Source organism: Tyto alba, unplaced genomic scaffold (assembly GCF_018691265.1).
Source record: "Tyto alba isolate M040663 unplaced genomic scaffold, T.alba_DEE_v4.0 Super-Scaffold_18, whole genome shotgun sequence".
In the NCBI taxonomy this organism is placed as follows: Eukaryota; Metazoa; Chordata; class Aves; order Strigiformes; family Tytonidae; genus Tyto; species Tyto alba.
The window spans coordinates 6,109,465-6,133,989 of NW_024881280.1; the positions used below are offsets into that span (position 1 = coordinate 6,109,465).

Consider the following 24,525-nt stretch of genomic DNA (forward strand, 5'->3'; position numbering starts at 1 on the left):
GAAAGCAGAAGCCAGCTCTCAGCAAGATTGCCTGGCTTGTTGTTGATCTAATGGTAGCTTCCTCCCTTTGTCTGTAACACGCAGATGTGAATGAATGTGCTGAGGAAGGTTACTGCAGCCAAGGCTGTACCAACAGTGAAGGAGGCTTCCAGTGCTGGTGTGAGCAAGGCTACGAGCTGCGACCCGACAAGCGTAGCTGTAAAGCGCTAGGTAAAGTGGAGTTCAGCCTTATTCTGGTGTGTATTTGTTGGTCCAGTTCTCATAATTTTGTCTCTAATGCTTCACTGGCAGCGTTACGCTGTTCACCAAGCCAACATGTGACGAAAACGAAGTACTTGGATTACTATTAGATATGCCCAGATTGTTGGTGAATGCCTATGAAATTTTTTTGTAATTTGGACCATGGAAAGATACTTCACCGTTTACTTTCCCTGCCAGCAGGACAGCCCTTTACTTCTTTTCCTGGTGACCCAGATCCTGGGACAAAACCAGCCTCCTGCTTCTGCATCTGTTCATGAAGCGTCTTCACCTTTCCAGTTAGTGAGGTTGTATCACACCTCGTTGTGGTTTGACCCTTGATGCTGGTCACTAGTCCTGAATGCTGTGAGTGGCTGCTGTACGGACATCTGATGTTTTTTTAAGGGCATCTGTACACTTATTTAACTTTATTCCTCAGCTCCTCTAATGTAGGAGCTGAGGAATTAGAAATTCCATTTAAATAATTAGGGGAATTCCTAATGAAATCCATAAAGGATGCTGGTATTTTGTTTGTTGTTGGTGGTTTTTTGTTTTCCTCTTCAGTGAAAGTACCTGCTGAGTTTATATCTGGCTGAAACAGATTTTCACAATGTCCTGTCTGTGGTACAACATGTGTGCTTGCCTGGCTAGGAGATGGGTATAGGAGAAGGAATCTGTAGTCCAGCTGCCTGGAATAATCACTTCTTGCTGAGTGAATGTTTGCCGAAAGGTTTAAAACTGCTCATCTTTGAGTTAGGACTGTGTATTGAGGATGTAAAAACAGCTCTCTGATGCTATTTGCACTTGGGAGTTGATTTCTTGCTGCCAGTACTGCAAAACTGTGTTCTGGGTCTTAGTGCGGAGGGCGTGGTAGTCAGGGCTCTGTCAAAGTATTCTAATGCTGTCTTCCCATATATTCTCAGGGCCAGAGCCAGTGCTGCTCTTTGCCAATCGAATTGATATCCGACAAGTGTTGCCTCATCGCTCAGAGTATACGCTGCTCCTGAACAACCTGGAAAATGCCATTGCTCTTGACTTCCACCACAGCAAGGAGCTGGTGTTTTGGTCCGATGTCACTCTCGATCGCATCATGAGGGCCAATCTGAATGGTAGCAATGTGGAAGAGGTGGTTTCCACAGGGCTGGAGAGCCCAGGTGCGTCACCACAAAAAAGGCAAAAGCCTGGGGACTGACTGTGGTGTGAAAATAGGGGTGGGTGAGTGGAGAAAAGTGTGTACCCAGCATTCAAAACGGAGCGCATCACCCTGAGCAAGGGGCTGGGTTGGATGGAATGGGTGTGAAATCACCGTCCCACTGGAGTTAATCTTGGCTGATGGGGGAAGACAGGGCAGAATTGGGCCTATTCTGAGACTGAGAGGGAATTTTTCTCTGAGCAGATCCTGCTCCTGGTTTCATTTTGTGCTTAATTCTCCCCTGGAGATAGGTGGACTTGCTATTGACTGGATCCATGACAAATTATACTGGACAGACTCTGGGACATCTCGAATTGAAGTAGCAAACTTGGATGGCACTCACAGGAAAGTGCTTTTGTGGCAGAACCTGGAGAAGCCCCGAGCAATTGCCCTACATCCTATGGAGGGGTGAGTGAAAACGTAGGATCCCGGTGAACCCTCCATGCAAGTGTTTGCAGGTGAACACTGAAAACTCCATTCTTGGTCACAAAGGCTGCCTCTGGGCTTAAGCCTTCACTTGGTACTGCCAGTTTGGGGAACCTGGCAATACTGGGGGCCTTCAGATTTCACCAACCTGAAAGTGCTGGGTGTTACCTTGCTGGCTGTCGCTTCTCCCATGGCTGGTGACCCAGTCTCATGCTTGAGGTCACAAAACTGATATTGTTTTGCCCTGCTACGGAGTGATGCTGGGTGCAGTATGTGGGACATGAGTTTTCTAGCCTGTCTCTCCCTGCCTCCTCCAGCACTATCTACTGGACTGACTGGGGCAACACTCCCCGCATTGAGTATTCTAACATGGATGGCTCTAATCGGCGCATCATTGCGGATACGCACCTCTTCTGGCCCAATGGACTGACCATTGACTATGCAGGACATCGAATGTACTGGGTGGATGCCAAACATCACGTCATTGAGAGGGCTGACCTCGATGGGCGGAACAGGAAGGCTGTTATTAGCCAAGGTAAGTAATAGGGCTACGCGCGGGGAGTGTTCTCTGCAGTGAAGAAAACAGAGTAGCACAGCTCTGAGTTTCAGAGCCACTGACTCCTGCTTCTATGCTTGTCTCCTTTCACTGTGGGATGAGTTCTGCCACTGCTAAGTGGTGGGGTTTGCTACCCAGTGTTTGGTGGACAGGAGGGAGGAATTGTCTGTTACGTTACTGTGGGATGGATTTGAGCAGATTGACTGCGGCGAGGCCTAAGGGGCAGTGGAAAGAGCTTTCCCTTATTTCCCTGCTAGCCTGAGTCCTGTTGGACCTGATTATATCCCTGTACTGAATGTCTATTACAGGTCTCCCGCACCCATTCGCTATCACCGTGTTCGAGGACAGTTTGTACTGGACAGACTGGCACACCAAGAGCATCAACAGTGCCAACAAATTCACAGGCAAGAACCAGGAGATCATCCGCAACAAACTCCACTTCCCGATGGACATCCACACCCTGCATCCTCAGCGCCAGCCAGCAGGTAACTGCAGAGAGGGTAGAGACCCGTTTGAGCCACGAGAAGACCTGCTGCCACCCACCACCATGTAAAGCAGGGAGATGGCAAGCTTGAACGCAGCATATCGACACATCCACCACCTCCACCCAGAGCTGTCACACAATTTGCTCCATCTGGCAGTTCAGGTTGAGGTCCCTGGGCTCCGGTAACCTGGTGTTAGGTGTTACCGCAGCTCCCCCTGCTGACACGTGGGAGTGAAGGCTTTTCAGTAAGAAGTACTTGGGGCTTGTTTGTGCAAGAGTTGTTTTGGGAGGGGGGAAAAAAAGTCAGATGTGGGCATTAGTAATGACTGACACCTCCCTTATTCCTCTTCAGTTGCCATAATCTGCTCTAGAAGTGGATTGAGTTAAATACTTTATGTTTAAAATGAGCTCTACAAATGGAGTTAGTGCTTTAGTTTATATATTTCCTTATTCTCAGTTAACTTCTGGATAGACAAGTAATCTTATCGACATGGGTCTTGACACTTTGTTGTTCTTCCTCTTTTCTTTACTCTTTGCTTTATGCGTGGTTGTTTTTGTCGTTGGCTACTTGAGCAGGGAGAAACCGTTGTGGGGCCAACAACGGGGGCTGTACTCACCTCTGCCTGCCGAGCAGCAAGGATTACACCTGTGCCTGCCCCACGGGCTTCCGCAAGACCAGCAGCCATGCCTGTGCCCAGAGTAAGTGAGGTGGGACCACAGCCTGCATGCTCAGATGTTCAGCGGGTGGCAGGGGGTGGGCAGGGGGGTAAGCAGCAGGAGATGCTTCCAAGGAGATACAGCTGGGTAGACTGAGTTAGCATTAAGGGCCCCGCCAGAGGATGCTTCACCTTTTCGATGCATTCCCCTGTTCTGCATTCACACTGTCCTCTCTAGGCTTGATGGGTGGGGGGACAGAGAAGCTCTGTCCTTGGGTCCTTATTTCACAGCTACTATTGGTGCCATGCTGCCTGTCACAGCTGATTTGTTTCCCTAAAACTCCCATAGGAGCTGTGTCGATGATGAACAAAAATTTCAGTCCTCTTGACTGCCGCAGTTTCTCTCAGTTTGCAACCCTGTAGAAGAAATAGGCCAACTGTCTCCTAGATTCTCAAGAGCTATTATCACGTAGCTATTTGATTTGGAGGGAGATCTATGCCATTCTTTGAAGAATAGGTTGACTTTGTTCCCTCAGCGTAGGTTACCCCCGGGAGACAGCTCCCTACTACTCAGTTCCCCCCTGCCCACCCACCCTACCTACCCCCCAGTGATATTTTGCCATCAGTAAAATCCCGGGCTGTGACCCGCCAGTGAGAGATGGTGTTAAGGTTGGATATAGCAGGGAATTGTCTGTGTCTATCACTGTGTTGTTGACCTTAGAGAAATTAAAAGAAGACCTTTCGACCTTTGATCAGGTCTTGACAAGTTCCTGCTTTTTGCCCGAAGGATGGACATCCGTCGGATCAGCTTTGACACAGATGACCTGTCAGATGATGTCATCCCCCTTGCTGATGTTCGCAGCGCTGTGGCTCTAGACTGGGACTCAAAGGATGACTATGTCTACTGGACAGATGTTAGCACTGACTCAATCAGCCGAGCAAAATGGGATGGATCAAGCCAGGAGGTACAGTGTTATCTACATGTGGAGGTCATCTAGCCAGGAGACTCCTTGAGCATCAGATATGAAGCCACTGGGATACACTGGCCTTCTAAGGAGCTGCAGTTCATGCTCGATTTGTTGTTTGCCTAGTTCTGGCTCAGAGGAGCCCTGAGATCACCGAACACTTCATACACAGGTTTGGTGTATGTTCCTGCTTGTATGGAAGAGCCTGAATTAGGACACGAAGCATGTTGACTTGTAAGCTATGGTCAATTCCTTTGCTGTAGCTCTGAAATCTAAGAGGGAGAAGTATTAAATCCTCTGTTCTGTACTACATTTGGAACAAGAGCCACACTCCTTGGGACTGCTTTTTGCACATGCCCTTAGGCTAATGTTGCTATAAATGAGGGGAACAGTGTTCAAAGTTTGGAGTTGAAGTTTGAACAGGCGTGAAAACTAGAAGTTTCTCCAAATGTAAGACTGACTTGAACTTCTAAGTCCTTAATGGTCTCTCTTGTATGGCATTGCTCTGCTTGGGCTTTGCCTTGTGAAAGTTAACGTTGTTTGTGAATGGGTCGTGTATTAGGCAAGTGCTTTCATCCTAAGGTCTAATCTCACTAAGGATTTTTTTCTTCTTGTTTTTATTTAGGTTGTGGTGGACACCAGCCTGGAAAGTCCAGCTGGACTGGCAATTGACTGGGTCACCAACAAGCTATATTGGACTGATGCAGGTACTGGGATCCTCTGCTTTACGTAGGTTTCTGTCTTCCTTATTAGTCATGAAAACTGAAAAACAGCTGGGTAGTTCTGTCTCCTTCCAAATTTGTCTGTTTCTGTCTAGCAAAAAATGGAGTTTCATCTCATGTGCTTTTAACAAAGTGGGAGTTGAGGTAGAATCCTTGGTTTAATTCCACTTGCAGTATCCTCAATACTAATTCTGTAGAAGGATCTATAATAGAAGTCAAGCACCACTGTTGTCTTACTGCAGAGCTTGTGATTGCACGTGTTTATGTATCTTCCAACAGTGTGTCTTGGGGTGCAGCAGGTAGTATTTGGAGGATGTTCTCTGCTGGAGAGTCATAGATTAGAGAGATGTAAGGAAGGTGATTATTTTCTAGCTGTTCTCTCATGCCTGCGTAGATACCTTGGGGGCTTAGGAATGAGCTAGTTTACATTTATACAGGACTCTGCCTCAGTGACAGCCACAGAGGTGACTTGAGAGATCTAATGGAAGGCGACACTTTGAGCCATGTTTCTTACCTATCTTCCAGCCGTGAACAGAAATGGACAGAGGGGAAGAATGCCTTGTTGTATGGATGTTTTTAGCTCTTGCGATTCTAGAGGTCTTTGATCTCTCTCTCATTCTCTCTCTTGACTTTTATAGGAACAGATCGGATAGAGGTCTCCAACACAGATGGGACCATGAGAACTGTTCTAATCTGGGAGAACCTAGACAGACCTAGAGATATCGTGGTGGACCCTGTTGGAGGGTGAGAGATTCTTTCTTCTGGGTTGACATGGCAATTCTTGCATGTTCAGAGGTGTTCGGGTTCTTTGGTGTTGTGCAGTTGTCTTTCTCTCTGGTGCCATTGTTCTACTTCCTGCCAAAGACTGAAATTAGAGACCTGATTTTGGATGCTAGTGGAACAAGATAAGCGGGGATAATTGCCTGTTGTGCTGTAGAGCTTGCAGGAGCTGGCTGGTCTTTTAATTTGTTTATCTGGGGACATAATAACTAAAGATGTGGTACAAAAAATGTTGAGGATGAGGTCATCTAGATCTTTTTTATTTCACATCTATGTTAAATTTGTGTTCAAGCTCTCTGCTTGTCAACCAGAGTTCAGTCAGAAGGATCTCCTCAGGTAAATTACTGCTGATCCAAGCAAACTGTAACATTAGTGGTGTCTTGACTTCAGAGCACTGTGTCAGTGTTAAGGGATCGACTGTGTCATGGAAAGCAAACTTGAGTACGTTAACAGAAACAAATGGTTTCAGTAATTTTGCTTCTAAATCATAAGACCCTGTGGAACTGGGGATAGGGTGGATAGGAAAAAGCTTGCCAGCCATTGCTTTAGAAGCATTGAAGGTCTTGAATACAAGCGTGCTATTCTCTCCTCGAGTGGATTACTGGAAGACCAATGCAGCAGGAGTATAAAGGGCCAATTGATTAATTTTTAGACCTTGGACTACTATCTTGAACTCTTTCCTCCATGTTATAATTAGGTCAGCCCATGGGCAGTAGAAGTTATATACATGTGAGTACAGTCTTAGGCACACTACAAGAACCCATGCCTGAACATGAGTACAGTATTAATCTGATGCTGCTCCCTGCTAGGACCTGAAGGCATCAGGCTCTCTTGCTTCTCTGTACCACTGCCTGACTGTAGTGGCAGTGAAGGGATGCGGGCATTCACTTCTCTCCGGGCTTCTGTTCAGGTTCATGTACTGGACTGACTGGGGAGCCAGCCCCAAAATTGAGCGTGCTGGTATGGATGCCTCAAACCGCTTGGTGATCATTTCCTCCAACCTGACGTGGCCTAACGGCTTGGCCATTGACTACGAGTCACAGCGCTTGTACTGGGCGGACGCAGGCATGAAGACCATCGAGTATGCCAGTCTGGATGGAAGCAACAGGAAGGTAAGGAAGCCATCTTTGAGGAGGGAGTCTGGAAGCCTGAGGTGTAAGTCCTAGAGCACAGAGTGCTAATGGCCCCTGCCTCTCTTTCCAGTTGAAAGTGAAATCTCCAAACCAAGACCTGTTGAGCTGCTTTCACTGGGAGAGAAGAGCTCCCTTTTAGTTGCAAACTGTGTGTGAGGGAACCTCCTTTTCAGGGCTAATGTTGCCCTATCACTCTCCTTTTGCTGTGACTGTACATTATGATGTTGAGAGGGGGTAAGGGAAGCCTCTTCCCCTTAGTGACTTCTTAGTAATGTTCTTTTGGGGGGCTGGGGGTATTCTGACCAGGTGCTGATTGGGAGCAATCTTCCTCACCCCTTTGGACTTACTCTTTATGGCGAGAGAATCTACTGGACAGACTGGCAGGCCAAAAGCATCCAGAGCGCAGATAGAAGGACTGGGCAGGCTCGGGAAACGCTGCAGGACAATCTGGAGAATCTTATGGATATTCATGTTTTCCACCGGCACAGGCCACCAGGTACAGAGCTCGCCCCAAGCCACACCGAGCTGAGCGCTTGCTCAGGCTCTGGTACATGGCCCAGCTCTCCTGCAAGGAGCTGACCTGTCTGTCAGCCCTGAAAGCTTAAATTTCTGGGTGGAATATGAAAGCATGAGAATAACTCTCTGCTTGGTATTTAAGGGCATTCTAGAATGCATTTCTGTAGCCATTGCACCCCTTTATAGTTCCTGTGCTACTGGCTGATGGATTTCTCATCCTCTTTCCTGTAGTACATACAGCGTGTGAGGTTAGCAATGGAGGCTGCAGTCACCTGTGCCTTTTGGCACCTCTTCCTAAAGGTTACAGCTGTACCTGCCCTACTGGGATCAACCTGCAATCTGATGGCAAGACCTGCTCCCCTGGTGAGTTCTCTCTGTAGGATCCTCACTGCAGTTTTTCATCACAGCTGCATTTTGCTCCTGCCTTGTTAGAGAATAAAATTCACTTTTATGTGCTTATCTGCTTTACCCCTTGATAAAACCCACTTGGTGCCTGTACCTTCAATTTGAGTGGGCATTATTATGAAGAAACTTACTGATAACTGGATTGATGCAGAAGAAGTTTTACTTGAAATTATGTTGGGCAGCTAAACCAGGTGTCTTACTTTTCCCCATGCTTTTGCCCTAATTTTGAGGTGGCTTCTTTTTTCATTACAGGGTGCTATATTGTTTAATAGGTCTGTACACACTCCTCCCATGGACCCTCTTTTTTGAGGATTGTGGAAGGCACTCAGCTTCAGGCCATTGTACATCCACTTTTTCCCCTTAGCAGGAAAAGAACTGACTCCTAATTCCCATTTCCCATACATATTAGCAGAAGTAACTCTTCTATGAGTGCACTCTTTTTTAAATAAATATTCAGTAACACTCAGTAAAGCTTTTGTATCCAGACTCCCCATAAGCTGAGATCTGCCTGAGACTCTGTTTTTCACTGAAGTGGATGTCACCTCCAGAACGCTCAACTGATAATGCCTGATCGCTGATATCTGTCCATTTTCAACTCTCTGCAGGAATGACCAGCTTTCTGATCTTTGCTAGAAGGACTGACATCCGGATGGTGTCTTTGGATATTCCCTACTTTGCCGATGTTGTCGTCTCAGTCAATGTCACCATGAAGAACACCATTGCAATTGGAGTGGATCCTCGTGAAGGTCCGAACTTCTTAGCGTATCTGTCTGTCTGTTTGAAAGGCAACAAGTGACTTTGTATCTAAACGTCCTGAGTAAACACCCAGGCACAGATCTTACCATAGGTTGTGAATCTGGGTAGGTTTTTTTCCTAGTATGTGCTGCAAATATTCCTCTCCAATCAAGAAAGGAATGTCCTTATAGGAAAACAGAGAAGCCCAGCTATGTGGAAAAAGCTGGCTGCTATACTGAGTGAGGATCCCATGGGTTTTGGATTCAAGAAAGCTTTCCTCCCGCTGAAGCCTTTTACAGCAGTAGAGCTGAGACCCAGGCTGTTTGTGTATGCTAAACATCTGATGCTGTGCTGGATGTAAACCCACTGTTGTACAGTAAGGTAGATGATCTGATTGCTGTCCTCTGGGACATTTTGAGAAATCAGCTGTGGAACTCCGTACTCCTAGCTGAGAAAGTGTTATGTGTTCTCTAGCTTTGTGTAGACATCAGAGTGCCAGTGCTCCTACGTATTTTGGGGAGGATTGGAATGACATAAGTTGTACTGTTTTATCGTTCTAGCTTTAACAGTCTTGTGCTGCTGTTATTCCCGTGCAGTCAGATCTGTTGTGAATGGTGTAGCTGCTAGTCAGAGACTTGGATCTGTTTTTTTAAGGATTTTGCTGTTTCGTTGTTGGGGTTTGTTTTGGTTTGGTTTTGTTGCTGGCTTTTTCTAGGTTTCTCTTTCTTCTTCCACCCAGGAAAGGTTTACTGGTCAGACAGCACACTGCGGAAAATCAGCCGGGCTGCCCTTGATGGCTCACAATTTGAGGACATCATCACTACAGGTAAGGGAGATTTTGGCCTGGGAGTCTCCCGCCTCCATGCAGCATGAAAAGAGAGATTCTCTGATACTCTGGTAGAATAATCTTTAAATTTTTGGTGGAAGGGCAAGTAAAGCCTAAAGCAACTGCCTAATGAGGTGCACAAGGGGAATGCCAAAAGTTCCTGACTAAGCTGGGAGGATGAGCAGTGACCAATGCACCTTTCTGTTTTCTCAGGCCTGTTGACTACAGATGGGCTGGCTGTGGATGCTATTGGCAGGAAGATATATTGGACAGATACAGGAACAAACCGGATTGAAGTGGGCAACCTCGATGGCTCCATGAGGAAAGTCTTGGTCTGGCAGAACCTGGACAGCCCTCGGGCAATAGCTTTATACCATGAGATGGGGTTAGTGTTGTCAAGAGGCTACCTAGAGTTAGAACAGGGCTTCTGACCCCTGTTTCCGTAATACTTACTGGCTTTTCCCCAGGTATATGTACTGGACGGACTGGGGTGAGAATGCCAAGCTGGAACGCTCTGGGATGGATGGCTCTGGACGGGCGGTGTTGATCAGCAACAACCTGGGCTGGCCTAATGGACTGGCAGTGGATAAGGCTGGGTCCCAGCTGCTCTGGGCTGATGCACACACTGAGGTCCGATTCTGTTCTTCACTGTTGTTTGTCATTTGGGTCGTTGGTAGCCTGGAGGCTGTTCTGATGCTCTTGAGCAAGCTCTCAGCAGAGCTAGGGGAACACAAGCTTTTCTGAGAGTATAGGCTATGGGGAGGGTGGACTTGAATAACATCATTCAGGCTCTGTTCCCACTTGATAGAGGAACTGCTAGCAAGATCATCAGTGTTTTGAGTACGAGGCTGATGCTTACTTCTTTCTTTAGAGGATTGAGGCTGCAGATCTCAACGGTGCTAACCGCCACACCCTGCTGTCTCCAGTGCAACATCCCTACGGCCTCACTTTGCTGGACTCTTACATCTACTGGACCGACTGGCAAACTCGCAGCATTCACAGGGCTGACAAGGATACTGGTGCCAATGTCATCTTGGTGAGGGCAAACCTGCCTGGCCTCATGGACATTCAAGCTGTTGATAAGGCACGGCCCCTGGGTGAGTTGCGAGGCTGTTCCCAAATCAGTGGGTGTCTGTGGTGGCTAGGGGAGCCCTTCAGAGCGGGTCACTGAAAAGAGTCCTTTGGTGTAAAGCACGAGCGATAGAGTAACTTCTCAAAAAACAGCTTTTCTTTTCTTCTTCCCTCTAGTTTAACTATTTTTGCACTTCTCCCTATTTACCCAGCTGCATAGGTTTGGTGTTTATTTATTACCACATACCTTTTGACCCCCTTCATCCCATTTTCTTTGCTGTATTTCACTGACAGCCTCATTCTCACACACAGTAGAGCCTCTTTCTCAGGAGGACTGAATGAGTCATACCCTCTTAGGCTTCACCAGAGTCTACTGGCATACTTTGGACAGTTTCCCTTCTTTAACTCCAAAAGGCCATAATTCCTCTTAAGATAGTTGCTGAAAACTTATTTCAAGTTCTAGTAATTTTTTTTTTTCCCCAGACATTGCAGACTTCATCTTCCTGTCTGCCACTTTGCTCTACAAAATCTCTGCTTCTTTAGTAGCTCTTAATATATCAATGCTCTCCAACTATTCTGTGACAGAGTCAGAGTCCTTATGTTACTCTTTGGGGATCCTATACAGCTCCATCTTGCCTCCTTGCTCTTCAAGGGGAGTTGTTGCTTTGTGCTGTGGCTTCATTTCATTGGAATTTCCCCAATACATGCTTCTACAGAAAACTGTGCTCCTTCTCCTGTGGCTACTTAACAGCAGAACATCACTCCTGACGGTACAACTTAAAGCTAACCAAAACTCCAGCTGTCACATCCCCATTGTCTTCTTCCTACTCCTTGCACCTGTCTTCTGGACTTATCCCCTCCTAGTAAATGTATGCTGGGTTTTTTTCAATTCTTTTTATAAAAGGATACGACCCTAATATGTCAGGCACTTTCAGCAGGCTTCTCCGATGCCTTTGTTTACTTGCCACTGTGTGCAGCTAAGTTGAAACAGAAGCTTCTTTGTCAGCCTGTCCTCTGTTGCGTTGTCACGCTGCTTCCCCACAGGGTTGGATCTTTCTGTTAGAATTACCACTTGCAACAATAATAAAGCTAAACTGCAGTTGTGTGAATCCATCAGCATTTCGCTGTTCCTTTTTCCATGCGAAAACTGTGATTAGCAAGGAATGCAGGTCAAGATTTTGCTGCTAGTGCTCCCACTTCTGTGCCTTCCTGTTCTCCTTTGCCCAACCATACCCATATCCACCACGAATCTTGGAGGAGGAGGAGGCAGTCTCTGTATGAAGTACTGTAGATTCCCAGCAAGGCTGGGGTGGTAAGGATGAACTCAATTGCCAGCAAGTTGTGCATGTGTGTAGCCTTTAAAGTAAACCTTTGGGCTGTGGGACCACACTGATCCTTAAACTATGCTTTCCCTATTTCTAAAGGCTTCAATAAATGCGGAGTTCGTAATGGTGGCTGCTCCCACCTTTGCTTGCCTCACCCCACTGGTTTCTCCTGTGCCTGCCCCACTGGCATCCAGCTGAAGAGAGATGAGCAGACGTGTGACTCTTCTCCAGAGACCTACCTACTTTTCTCTAGCCGTGCTTCCATCCGTCGTATCTCACTGGACACCAGTGACCACACAGATGTGCACATACCTGTCCCCGAGCTGAACAACGTCATTTCTCTGGATTATGATAGTGTGGATGGCAAGATTTACTACACAGATGTATTTCTTGATGTCATCAGGTGAGTGCCAGTCATCTGCTGGGCCAGTGCCCAGGTCACCCAGCTACTTGCGCCGGTTGTGCCACAGTGAGCTGTACGGTGTGCCAGTAAGTTGAGGAGACTGAAGTGCTGGCAGTACACAATTCCTTACACCTTGTCTTTGGTACTCAGCGTCGCGTGTATGGCTGAACTAAATGCTGAAGGTGTGTTTAACCTGCTGGAGACTGTGAGGAAGAAGGTATTGGGGAGGTAGCAGTCTGAAGTGGCCCTGTGGCTGATGAGGATCGCACATGGAGGTGTGAAGGTTTTCCGGGAGCTACGCTTTCCTTATTGCCATTTGTCATTGATTTCCATCCAGGCGGTCTGATCTGAATGGCAGCAACATGGAGACTGTTATAGGTCAGGGTCTGAAGACTACAGATGGCCTGGCAGTGGACTGGGTTGCCAGGAACCTCTACTGGACAGATACAGGACGCAATACCATAGAAGTAGCTAGACTGGATGGAAGCTCCAGGAAAGTGCTGATTAATAACAGCCTGGATGAGCCCCGAGCCATCGCTGTCTTTCCCAAGAAGGGGTAGGTATGGGGTGTTAGTGGGGCAGGGAGAAGGGCTGGGCAGAGCCAGGTTGGAAGAGGGGGTTGTGAGAGGAAGAAGAGACGTGCTGTGTGAATCTGCAGGTACCAGCAAGGGGCTGACTCTGAGTGACAGATGTAATTGGGCAGACAGCGAATTTGAAGGTTGGGCAGATAGCTGGGAGAAGCAAGCGACAGATCATGTGATCTTTTTGGAACCTGTAGAACCTGGCAGCTTAATTCATAACTAAAACTTTCATAAGGCTAAATGAAATGTTCCTTTCTCCTTACACTTGCCTTCTACCTCTTCAGGTACCTCTTCTGGACAGACTGGGGTCACATTGCTAAAATTGAACGGGCAAACTTGGATGGCTCTGAACGTAAAATCCTGATTAACACTGACCTAGGATGGCCCAATGGGTTGACTTTGGATTATGACACCAGGAGGTCAGTGAAGGATTTTCTTCTCAGCTTGGTTTACTGGTGTAGAGTTGTGGCTTTGGGTTTTGGGTGGGGTTTTTTGTTTTTGGTTTCATTTTTGTCTGATCTGTCTTGGGTAGCGAATGACTAGAAGGTAAAGAGAGATTGTATCGATGGAAGCTCACCTTTTTCCCTGTTTCTCTAGGATTTACTGGGTGGATGCGCATCTTGATCGCATAGAGAGTTGTGATCTCAATGGGAAGCTACGGCAAGTGTTGGTCAGTCAGGTGTCACATCCCTTTGCTTTGACACAGGTAAGAAGATTTTCCTGCTGCTACCATTCTCCCTGGTGTGTTGATGCATTTGGACAGTGGAGTTTGGGGACAGGGAAGTGTTACAGTCTCAGGAAACCAAGATGGCTGAGGGGATAGTACTTAACTCTTCTGTGGAGCTAACAAAGGAAGCTTGTCTGAACTCTTGTGGGGTGTAGACAGCCATCGTTTTTATGATAAGACAGGAAGAGGTTGAAAAGGCCTTTGTGTGGGGCCTTCTGTCACTGTGATGTGGTTTTTATGGGTATCCTGTGCCTATGCAGCTAAACGTGCTAATGGCTGTGATTTTTCTGTGCTCTCTCCCTGAGCAGCAGGATAGGTGGATATACTGGACCGACTGGCAAACCAAATCTATCCAGAGAGTGGACAAATACTCCGGGCGGAACAAAGAGACAGTCCTAGCCAACGTTGAGGGACTGATGGATATCATTGTGGTTTCCCCTCAGAGACAGACAGGTAAACAGGAGGACCTTGATTCAGGCAAATGCTAATTGTAGACAAAAAGAACTCCGGCTCCACTGTGCTACTGTAGATGTCAAGCAAGGCTGACATCCTTTCTTATACTCAAGCTGTTAATGCATCTTCCCTGGGCGCATTCCTTGTCTGCCTGTGACATTTTAGTCAAGTACATCTGAATGGTGTTCTGTTACAGCTTTGATTAGCAAATGTCACTTTCTCTGTTGTTCATCTGACATTGTGTTAAAACAGAAGTATATGAAATTTTGGGGTTTGAATCTATGCAGCTGTGGTGACTGGGCTCCTGTCTAATGATTTCTGGTGCCTTCCTTTCAAGACTGCTCTGATCCTACCAGTGTCTGGCTGTTGCCATCGCTTTCTCAGCAGTCAGATGAGAGGCATGTGCCAGAGCATAGTAACTTGCTGGATTTCTAGGAAGTATCTCTGGCTGAGTAGGAAAAAATGTTGTTGTTCTGAGCACCTACCTGGTCATCTGCAACATGCTTAGAAAATTGCTTGTTCCTTCCAGGTACTAATGCTTGCGGAGTGAACAATGGAGGCTGCACTCACCTCTGCTTTGCCAGGGCTTCTGACTTTGTCTGCGCGTGTCCGGATGAACCTGATGGGCGGCCCTGTTCTACTAGTGAGTTTACTGAGTCTCACTTGGGTAGAAGCTTCCATAAGTGAGCAATCAGGTAGCATCTGAAGCTCTCCAGTGTATAAAAACTTACGCAGAGTTGTGTACTGGAAGTAAGGTGGTTTGGGTGCGATAGAGCCTTGTTCTGTCCTTTCTGCTGACAGACTGGGTTTGAGATGGGAAAGCTGCTCACATTGGCCATTTCAAAATCTCTCTGTAGCTTACCAGACCTGTTCATCTGTCTCACAAAGTTGAGGTCCTGCTTATTCTTCTCTGTTGTTCTAGTTCCCGGTGTGGTGCCTCCTGGTCCTGAACCCACCAGTGTCAGTGAGAAAAGTCAGACACCACCCAGCAGAGTAGGTACCTCAACAGCCAAACCTCTCACATCTCTGGAAGCAGCAGAAGGAAAGTAAGTGCTCTTGTTCTCTTGGAATTGGGGTGTGAAAGTCACAGATTGTGCAAGGTGCAACATGCAAGCCACCTCTGGTTGTCATCATCCAAATGTACCTCTCCCTAGCCAAAAGAGGCTATTCCAGCTCCAGATTTCACGTTCATAATGGGGAAAGCCATTTTGGCAAAGCATGCAGAACACTGCTGAGCTGGCAGGAAAGAGCTGGTGCAGAGATCCTGCTGTCTGTTCTATTGAAATGTTTGTCTAGGCTGACTGTGCTGAAGTGTTAAAATCCTCCTGAGACCATGTCATTCATTTGATTGAGTTCTGAACTCCTGATTTTGAGAACTTATATTCTGAGAGGAGGAGAGGGAAGTCTGTTGCTTTAATTCACTGAGACATCTCAGACCTGACCCAGACATCTGAGGAAGTGGTTCTGCCCTGGCCACAAAGGGGTAGCTTGTTTGGTGCAGAACAGAACTTTTGCAGCTCTAACATTTAAGTTACAGTGCAGGTAGTTAATAAGCACTTTTCTGCTAATTCCTTACAGCCTGCTATTCCTACTGCCCAGCAAAAAAAGTACGCTCCATAATATATGGCTGGGCTATTTACAAGACAAAACTTTGTTGAGGAGGATGTATTGGACAGAAAGATCTTTGTGCTGACTCTAGAATGTTCTGATTTTTGCTTCAGCCCTGATGCTGAAATTTGTGTTCTGACAGATATGTATGTACCTACATAGCTGAGAGGTGAATATAAAAAAACTTGGATATAAAGATACTGCAGACCTATAATTGATATGTACGTGCACATACCTCTCTATATATGTATAAGGTCCTCTCTTCTCTGGATATTGAAGAAGAGAAAGGAAGGCTCTTCTTGTCGAGCTGGAAATGGAAGGGATATCAGTGCTAGCCTGTCCCATCCTTTTGCTACCTTTTGATACTGTTGGTACTGCTTTCAGTAGCTAACTGTCCTTCTGTCCTTCAGCTGCTCTGACAAAGATGCTAGGCGAGGCTTGTGTACCCACGCCAACCAGGCAGTGTTGGCAACCATGGGTGAGTTCCTTTTCTTTAATTCTTCTCCACCAGGGTTGTTCCTGCAGATGTGCCCAGGACATTCCAGTCCACAGTGTTTGAAACTCAAATTTCTGTAACTTGCATTACTCAGATGCCCTCTGAGCAGAGCAAAGTACGTCTAAGGATGAACATTGGTCATATACATCATTGGGGACTTTTCAAAATGACACTTCGGTCTGAAGAATAGTTCTGTTTTCTTTCATCTCATACCTCATCCGTTGGGCTCTTTCCACTAATGATACTCTTCTTCACCGTCCCCTTCATGTTTAGTTGAGGATGGTTGACTAGGGTAATTGTTTCCCACTGCAGGAGTAACCTGTCAGCAAGGAGGTCTAACTCTTCTTTATCTAACCCCATTACAAAGATCTCGATGCTCCTTGGTTTGCTGGGGCCTAGGTGGGAGGAAGGTTATCATATGTTTTGGTTTCACATGAAGCCAAACAAAGCCCTCCACTAAACTTTGGTGTGCCGACATTTTACTTTACACACACTTCTGTATGGTGTAAAACCTCTGTACTAGGCATTACACTGAGGTCAGTATTACCCACTGAAGGTTAAGGAGAGTGCATAAATAACCCTTGCTTTTCACTTTCAGGAGAAGGACTGCATGTCAGCTACGTTATTGGAGGTCTTCTTAGCATCTTGTTTATTTTGCTGCTTATTGCTGCTTTAATTATATATAGGTAAGTGGTCATCCCCCCCCACCCGCCCCTTTCTCCTGGCCAGTAGTAAAATCTAGGGTTGTAGGAGAAGAAAGTTTCTGAAAGCACTTCATCTTTCTTCACTGTCATTTACAATCCCTTTGTTCTCCATTGGAAGCAGTGTTTGATGATTCTATTTGCAAGGTTTGAGTCCCGTGCCTTTGAAGTGTTGGGCGTGCAACACTATTATTTAAAGCCTTATTGGCTAAGTTTTCTGCAGAGAGCTTATGAGTTATGGACAGGGATGTGAGAGAGTTCAGATCTCAGTGCATGTGTGAGCTCATGTGCTTCCTGCCAGATAGCTCCACCAGTTACTGCCAGTAGAGCTTCTGTGGTTACATGGCAGCACCTTGCTGTACTGGTCGCTAACGAGTGTACTGGTAGCTGAAGAGCCAGGTGAAGCCAGCATTCTCTCTTTGAGGGACAGTGAAGATTGCTGGAGCTTTCCGCTCGCTGAGCACTCAGGAACTTTGGATCCTGGCAGTAGGGCCCTGGGTCTTTTCTGACAGCTCTCTCCCTCTAGGCATAATAAGTCCAAGTTCACGGACCCTGGCTTGGGGAACCTAACCTACAGTAATCCCTCATACCGGACGTCTACCCAGGAGGTGAAGATTGAAGCAATTCCCAAACCAACCATGTACAACCAATTGTGTTATAAGAAAGAGGTAAGAGCTGCTACTAAAGACATGGGAGCCCAGCTCAAGCTGTTGCTGAGCTTAGTGTGTGAAAACGTTGCAACCTTGTCAGCATTTACTTCTAGGACATAGGAGGACAACTTCAGCGAATTGCTCAGACTCCAGTGGAGATCAGCCAGCAGCACTTCTTCCCCAGTGAGCTGTAGTGAATTAGATCTGTCGTTAGCTCTCTGCTTCTTCCCTACTCCCACAGTGTCTTGTATTTAATTTGCATTGGGTGTTGGCCCTTGAAGCACAGGAGTCAAAGGGAATTGTCTTCCCAGGACACAGTCCTGGTTAGTGGCTGTTGCACCAAGGTTGCTTTGGAGAGGCACCAGGGGAACCAGGCAGCCAGAAGGGGTTTGCTGACAAGAACACGGCTCCTGGCTGCGTGCTGCTTGGAAGGGGTGGGATAGGGTGAGAACTGGAGCCCTTATTAAATGGAGCATTTTAAAGGCCCTGCAGAGGTTCGCCCTGTGTGCCACAGGATGGAGAGGGTTTAATATGATATCTTGCAGCACTTAGTTTCTCCTCTGTTTTCTCCTCAGAAGCTTTCTTATCACTCAGATAGCTTCTCATCTTCCCTCTTCTGATTTCCGTCCACATCCTCACGTCAGGTATCACTACTCTGTGTTTGATCCTGCCTCCCTCACTCAAGCTCTGTTGTGTGGCTCAAGCACTGTTCCATACTAATTGCTCTTTCTTGCTTTTCCCCTGCTTTTATGTCCTTAAACCAGCTCTACTGTCTGTTAAGAACATAGAGGTAATTTTCTATGGCAGATTCTTTGGTCTTGTCTTTGGCTACTCATACTCAGTGTGTGAGATTTGAAAAAGATAATTTCTGTGGGACTGTTTATGATAATTTGTTAGATTGTTTAGTTCCTCCAGCAGGGATCACAGCAAGACTTACACAGAGGGGAGCTTTCCCTAGCTTTGTTTTTCAAAGGTACTATCAAATAGATTTCCCAAACTTTCCTGCCATGTTAGCCTTATCTTTTAAGCCAGGATTATTTATTTGGGAATATAAATCCTTTCCACTTTTCTCTTAATTTTGCTGCTCCTAGATATACCTAGATGTGTATTTCCCCGCCTCCTTCACTTTTTCCTCAGGGATAGATCAGACGTTCTAATGCTCCTTATTTGTCAGTGAGGCAAGTCAGACAGATTTCACCACTTCAATGTCAGCGTGGTCCCTCTAACCTCTGATCATTGTCGTTGTTTCCCTATAACCTCCTTCCCCTCTATCACTGTGAGACTCAGACTCAACAGTGGTATTCCAGCTGTGCTTTCCGGAGAGGCGAATCCAGAATGACTCAGTTATAAAGATATTGCAGATCTAGAACCAATTGCCTGCCTACTTTTACCATGAAGTCTTCTGGCTGTTCCTGCTTCCCATTTTGTTTTTGTGGTTTTTTGTTTTTGTTTTTTTAAATTCCTTTTTAGGCTCAGTGTTGCTCTTACTCCCTGACAGCAAGGGAGTATATAGAGTTCAATTAGAAGAGCCAGCTTATCCTCATTCCCCTTCCATGATTTGAAGGCTCCTGAAGTTTGGAATGAGAGCTCTTGCAGGGAGAATTCATGTCGGGGTGGTGAAGAACCAAAGGGAAACTTAGAATGGGTTTTGCCATTGTGACAATCAAAGCCAGTGGCAGTTTACCTGGAGGTCCAGCCTTTTGTCTGCTTCACTGTCTACATTCCAGCTCTGCTTTGCTCTCTGCCATATTTTTCCATAGATGTACTGTTTTTTTTTCATTCATCTGTCTGCTCCCTAGACTGGTCCTGACCACAGCTACACCAAGGAGAAGATCAAGATTGTGGAGGGGATATGCCTTTTATCCAGTGATGATTCAGAGTGGGATGACCTTAAGCAGATTCGGAGCTCCCGAGGAGGGATCCTCCGGGACCACGTCTGCATGAAGACAGACACAGTCTCTATCCAGGCTAGTTCTGGTTCACTGGATGACACTGAAACTGAGCAGCTGCTACAGGAGGAACAGTCTGAATGCAGCAGCGTTAACACAGCAGCAGCCACCCCTGAGCGGCGTGGCTCACTCCCAGACACAGGCTGGAAACACCAACGCAAGCCCTCCACGGAGAGCGAGGTCTAAAGTACACGCGACTTTGGAAATGCTCGTACCCTCCCTAGCCTCTGCTCTGCACAAAAAAAAAGATGGGACTCTGCCTGCTACGCAAGGAAGGGCACAGAGACCAGCCTCTCTTGCGAGGGGCCCAGAGACTGTGACTGCCTTTCGGCAAGGAGCTTGGGCAGCTGTGCTGTTGTGGTTGGAGAGGGAGGATGGGTGGGTTGGAACCCAGAGACCCTTTGGGCTCATTTTCATTGTCTGTGGTTTATTTATATGTTCCTTTTTCCTGGAAGCTGCCACGTTAACTTTTGCAGTGACTCCTCTGGCCTGAATCTGGTTCAGATTCTGTGTTCTCTGGCAACCTGCAAGTCCTGTGCTGTCCAGCTCACGGTCAATGCCCATGAAGAGAGCAACGCTGCCTCATTGCTAGCTCATGGTCACAGAAGTTCCCCTAGTCATTCCAGTACTAGCAGCACTCTTTGAGGCTTTGTGTTGAGGGGTCTCTGACTTCAGGGAGGTCTTGGAATAGATGGGGTATACTTTGGGGCTCAAGGGGACACTGACACAGCATCAGGTCACCTTTTAAGGGCATAAAGAGGGTAACCACAGTTGCCGTGACTCGCTTCGTGAGAGCATCACTGCTTGCTTTCCCATCTGCTAGTAAAAACTTAAGGAATGCTCAGATCGGAGCACTGTGTCTGTTGCTGGCAGTGGACACTGCTCCTGTTCTTCCCTTTCCTGTTAAAACGTGTTTCTACTCTGGAAAAACAACAGTCAGCAAATGGCCCTTTCAGAACTGCTCCCTATGGGAACTGGACTCAGACTGCTGAACTTGAGGAAAGGAGAGACTGGTATTGTTCTTAGCTCTACAGAGCTAATGGGAGGAAATGGATCTCAGCAAGACCTAAATTCTACTCTTGTCTTTACATAACTGATATGTAAAAAAGGAAAGAGAAAATTTGCTAAGTCCCCACCAGTCCCAATTCTGCAAGGTCCCAATTCTCTCGGCCTTTAGGACCTTTAATGACTGTAATGAGGAAAAAGAGAGAATTCCTGGGTCGAGTCTTTCCTAGGGGAATGCTCAGTGCTGACAGTTAGGAACTGCTTTATTACCAGGCTGAGCCCATTTGACCTAGAATAAGAGACAATAATCAGGGACCTGTAGGGGCCATTTTAAATAGTTGATTATCAGATAGAATTGCACTTTAAGCTCTTCTGTTACCACTAAACAGCTCTCCTTGCAAAGTCGTTTTTCCCATCAGCTGCATGAGCTTCAGTTGTTCTCTCGCCTCCAAGGCCTTTACCCTCTAGAGGGTGTAATCCTACCCTTGCAGTTACACCCCAGCAGCATCTGGAGCTGGGGCATGCATGCTCCCAAGGACTATCGCCACTTTTTCATATTCTCTTAACTTCTCTTGTCATCTATTTGTTCAGAGGGGAAAAAAGATAGAGAAAATATCTCTCGATGCTTCTTCAAAAATGTCATTTATATTAACTATTAACCCCTCAAGTCATATGGATACTCTCATGGTAGAATATTAAGTGTTAAGCCATATACTTGGAAGCAGAACTTTCCAGTGAAGAATTTCTCACGGCAAACTCTGTAACCTCTTTATCTCCTGGGAGGAGGTCAAGTACATTCCCACCCGTGGTGTAAAGAGAGCAAAGCATACACTCGGGGTATGGCTTAGAGGTGTGGGGAGGGTGCATCTCCCATGCAGTATTTTTCCAGCTGGTTTAAAAAAAAAAAAAAAACAGCAACAAAAAAAACACAACAACAAAACCAACATCCTACTCTGCTCTAACTTTGTTCACACACTAACAGTCCTGCTATCCCTGAAAAACACAACAGTTGCCAGCAGGTTGGCTGTATTTTGACAGCAGAGGTAGCTTTGCAGAAAGAGGAAGCTTTGACCTGGCTAGGTGGCTTGAAACTCTGTCCATAAGTGCACCATTGGGCTGACTGGTGTATATTCCTGTGGAAAATGAACTGGAGCTAAGGGTTGGAAATTTCCCTGTGTTAATGTGGGACTCTTCCCTACTCCCAGAGGGGTTTTGTTTTTGTTTTGTTTTGTTTTTAAATTAGATTTTTATTTAATTATTTATTTGATTGACTCCAGCCCGGGAAGCATTGTTTTTGTTGGGCAGAGGCACTTTGGGATTGAGGCGTGGACTCGACTGGGAACTGAGGAAGGAGTTTTTATCACTGACATGGACCTGGCCTGTCTAAGCTGCCTCATGCAGGGACAACAGCAGAGGGCTAAAGCGTGGGCAACAGAATTGATTTGAACAGAAACCGCGTGTAGGGGCAGGGGCATCAGAGCTGGGAGTGCGCGGGTGGATGGGGGAAGAAGGTTCTGACTTCTAGGAGAGCCGGTTTTCTTTGGGTTTTGGGTGGTGTTTTTTGCACACTCACGTAAGCTATTGGAGCACCAAAACGCTGAGGTGTGGGACAGGGGTGAAAGGGAACATCTTCCCTGACCTGTCACTTGAGGTTCAGTCGGCCTGTCAAAATAATCGCTGTCCTAGTCGCAAGCGCAGAACAGAAAGGAAAACCCAGTCAGACTTTTCAACAACTCACGGTGCTTGTGATCTCCACCTTGATAAATATTTTCTGCTGCTTCTTAGGAGGGACCCTGCACACTCCATCCTAACAACCATTCATGCCTGCTCTCTCCTCCCTTCCCCACATGATTGATTACGGTGAAAAGGAGCACCAAAATGTCCCACAGCCTCTCCTCCACCAGTGAGGTGGGCAGAAATTAGTTTCTTTTTCCTGGAGACAGCCCCAGTGAGATGCTGCCTAGGGGGGGTGCATCCTGGTTCCCCATTCTGGGGAAGAGAAGACCCTCGTTGCACTTAGGATGTTAAGAATGTAGAAAGGCCACTGGAGGATGAGCTCTTGAGCACTGATTTACTATGTAAAAAGCAAACCTCTCTCCTATCTGTCCCAAGCTAACGTCAGTGATTTCCATGTGTTCCTGTGTAATGGTTTTAACGTTACTCACTGGAGACATTGGACTTTCTGGAGTTATTTAACCACTGTGTTCAGTATTTTAGGGGTTGATGATAATTTAATATAAATTTAGCTTTTCCTAACTACTCTGCCTGGCTTTTGGTTGTGAATCATGCATGTTATTTGGACTCCCCTTTGAAAGAGGAGGTCTTTGCACAGAACCTCAACTTTGCTTCATTTAGAGGAGCAAGAAGGTAGGAACAGATCTGGGTTCTTTTGATAATCTGATTGTAACACAGCCTTCTTCTGCCACTGTATTTTTGAATCAAGGGTCAAATATCCACATTCACACACTTTTGCAAATTCCTGATCACGCCCAAATACCTTTCACCCTGCCCCCACCTTGCTTTTTTTTTCCTTTTTGTACCATTTTAACGTGGCAGTGTCAGAAGGCTGACATTCCTCTTTTTGGAAAGCATTAGGACTGTAGCGTTCTCAAGACCAGTGGAAAATAAAGCCCTGAGGAAGAGCTGGTTTTCTATGTGTAAAGGGTTTTGTTCAAGATTCTGTTTCATTTTTTTTTAGAACTAGGAGGTTAAAGGGTACAAATTGCTGAATAACGAATGAAACATTAAGGAATAATGGGCACTCCAGTCCTGGTGCTAATCTTGCACCCTATTCCATCCCTTTCTGATGAAAGAAGTACCAAAGCCATTTTAGCTTTATTCCTGCCAGTTTCACCATAGAAGCACCCTCCAGAAGTGATTTCACTGGGGTCATGCAAAAATACAATCACCTTCCTTTTAAGAATTCATGAGAGAGATGGCATTTTAAGATTAATGGCAGTGGGGTTGATGGCACTCATCTTCTGCTTGCCCCAAAGAATTTTTCCTTCGCTTGTTTCAGCTGAAGTGAAGAAACAAAGGAGGGAAGACACTGCCCTCCGCCAACACACAGTTCCTGCTTCCAAACTCCCTAAATCTATTAAAAAAGGAGCAAGGAAGGCCCCCCCTTCCCCTGTAACGGGACGTTTCCTGACACCGCAGCCGCCCTCTGAGCTGTTTTGGCCCTTGGCGAACGGGGCCGCCCCGGGCTCCGCCGCCGCCCCACACGCAGCCTGAGGGGCGGTGATGGCGGGGCGGGGGGTGCGAAGCCGCCTCGGGGGGGGGGGGGGGGCCGCGGAGCACGCGCCGCCGCCGCCGGATTCAAACGGACCAATCAGGTGCGGGGCTGGGGAGGCGGGGGGGGCCGGCGTCGGCCAATGGGAGCTGAGGACACTGGGAGGTGCGGGCGGTGTGAGTGATTTCAAACCCCGCCGAGGAGCGGCCGGACACTCGCCGCGCCCGACCCGCCGGGGCTCAGGTGAGACACCCCCCACCCCCTTCCCGGTGTTGTCCCACATCCCCGTGTCCTTCGTGGGGGGCCTGGCGCCTTTCACCGCCCGTCAAGGGGCCCCGCGCCAGCCAGAGAGCGGCGTAGGCCTCTCCCCGCCGCTGGGCCTAACCCTCTCCCCCCCACAACGTCTCACCGGGGGGCCGAGCGGCGGCGCGGCCTGGCCGGCGCTGACATCCCGCCGCGGGTTTCGCCTGCAGCCCCTCCCGTGGCCGTGGGGAACGGAGGCCGCTGTGGGTTGGGAGGCCGCGGCCTGCGCCGCGCTGTGAAGGCTTAAACAGGCGCCGCTGGCCTCGGGCCGCCGGCGGGGGTTGTGGGGTGAGGTGCGGGCAGCCGTGGGTCGGGCTGCTCCGCCACCGTCGTGTCGTCGCTCAGGGCCCGGGCGCGGTGGGGAGGTGCCGGGGCCTTGTCTGGGAGG

General features: G+C 47.3%; 2 protein-coding genes across 6 annotated transcripts in view; both read left to right on the forward strand.

Annotated features, from left to right (window-relative positions):
• Positions 1-22,858, forward strand: part of LRP4 (LDL receptor related protein 4) — an 82,402-nt gene extending 59,544 nt beyond the window's left edge. The window contains exons 11-39 of one of the 3 annotated variants that reach the window (XM_042790745.1): positions 85-210; positions 1,161-1,391; positions 1,681-1,837; positions 2,173-2,390; positions 2,720-2,896; positions 3,469-3,594; positions 4,308-4,516; positions 5,142-5,223; positions 5,877-5,982; positions 6,929-7,130; positions 7,458-7,647; positions 7,899-8,030; positions 8,678-8,818; positions 9,547-9,633; positions 9,847-10,018; positions 10,101-10,263; positions 10,505-10,730; positions 12,129-12,432; positions 12,770-12,988; positions 13,298-13,432; positions 13,611-13,719; positions 14,049-14,193; positions 14,723-14,836; positions 15,116-15,239; positions 16,212-16,279; positions 16,896-16,983; positions 17,525-17,666; positions 18,224-18,292; positions 19,448-19,532. In XM_042790745.1, coding sequence (XP_042646679.1) covers positions 85-210; positions 1,161-1,391; positions 1,681-1,837; positions 2,173-2,390; positions 2,720-2,896; positions 3,469-3,594; positions 4,308-4,516; positions 5,142-5,223; positions 5,877-5,982; positions 6,929-7,130; positions 7,458-7,647; positions 7,899-8,030; positions 8,678-8,818; positions 9,547-9,633; positions 9,847-10,018; positions 10,101-10,263; positions 10,505-10,730; positions 12,129-12,432; positions 12,770-12,988; positions 13,298-13,432; positions 13,611-13,719; positions 14,049-14,193; positions 14,723-14,836; positions 15,116-15,239; positions 16,212-16,279; positions 16,896-16,983; positions 17,525-17,666; positions 18,224-18,268 — 4,238 coding nt within the window. In that variant the 3' untranslated portion in view covers positions 18,269-18,292; positions 19,448-19,532. Of the gene's footprint in view, positions 1-84; positions 211-1,160; positions 1,392-1,680; positions 1,838-2,172; positions 2,391-2,719; positions 2,897-3,468; positions 3,595-4,307; positions 4,517-5,141; positions 5,224-5,876; positions 5,983-6,928; positions 7,131-7,457; positions 7,648-7,898; positions 8,031-8,677; positions 8,819-9,546; positions 9,634-9,846; positions 10,019-10,100; positions 10,264-10,504; positions 10,731-12,128; positions 12,433-12,769; positions 12,989-13,297; positions 13,433-13,610; positions 13,720-14,048; positions 14,194-14,722; positions 14,837-15,115; positions 15,240-16,211; positions 16,280-16,895; positions 16,984-17,524; positions 17,667-18,223; positions 18,293-19,447 lie in introns of all 3 variants that reach the window. The other 2 variants (XM_042790743.1, XM_042790744.1) reach the window with 2 other exon arrangements.
• A 1,126-nt stretch (positions 22,859-23,984) lies between these two features.
• Positions 23,985-24,525, forward strand: part of CKAP5 (cytoskeleton associated protein 5) — a 54,048-nt gene continuing 53,507 nt past the window's right edge. For all 3 annotated transcript variants that reach the window (XM_042790838.1, XM_042790840.1, XM_042790841.1), the window contains exon 1: positions 23,985-24,077. The gene's annotated coding sequence lies outside the window, so the exon portion shown is untranslated. The remainder of the gene's footprint in view (positions 24,078-24,525) is intronic.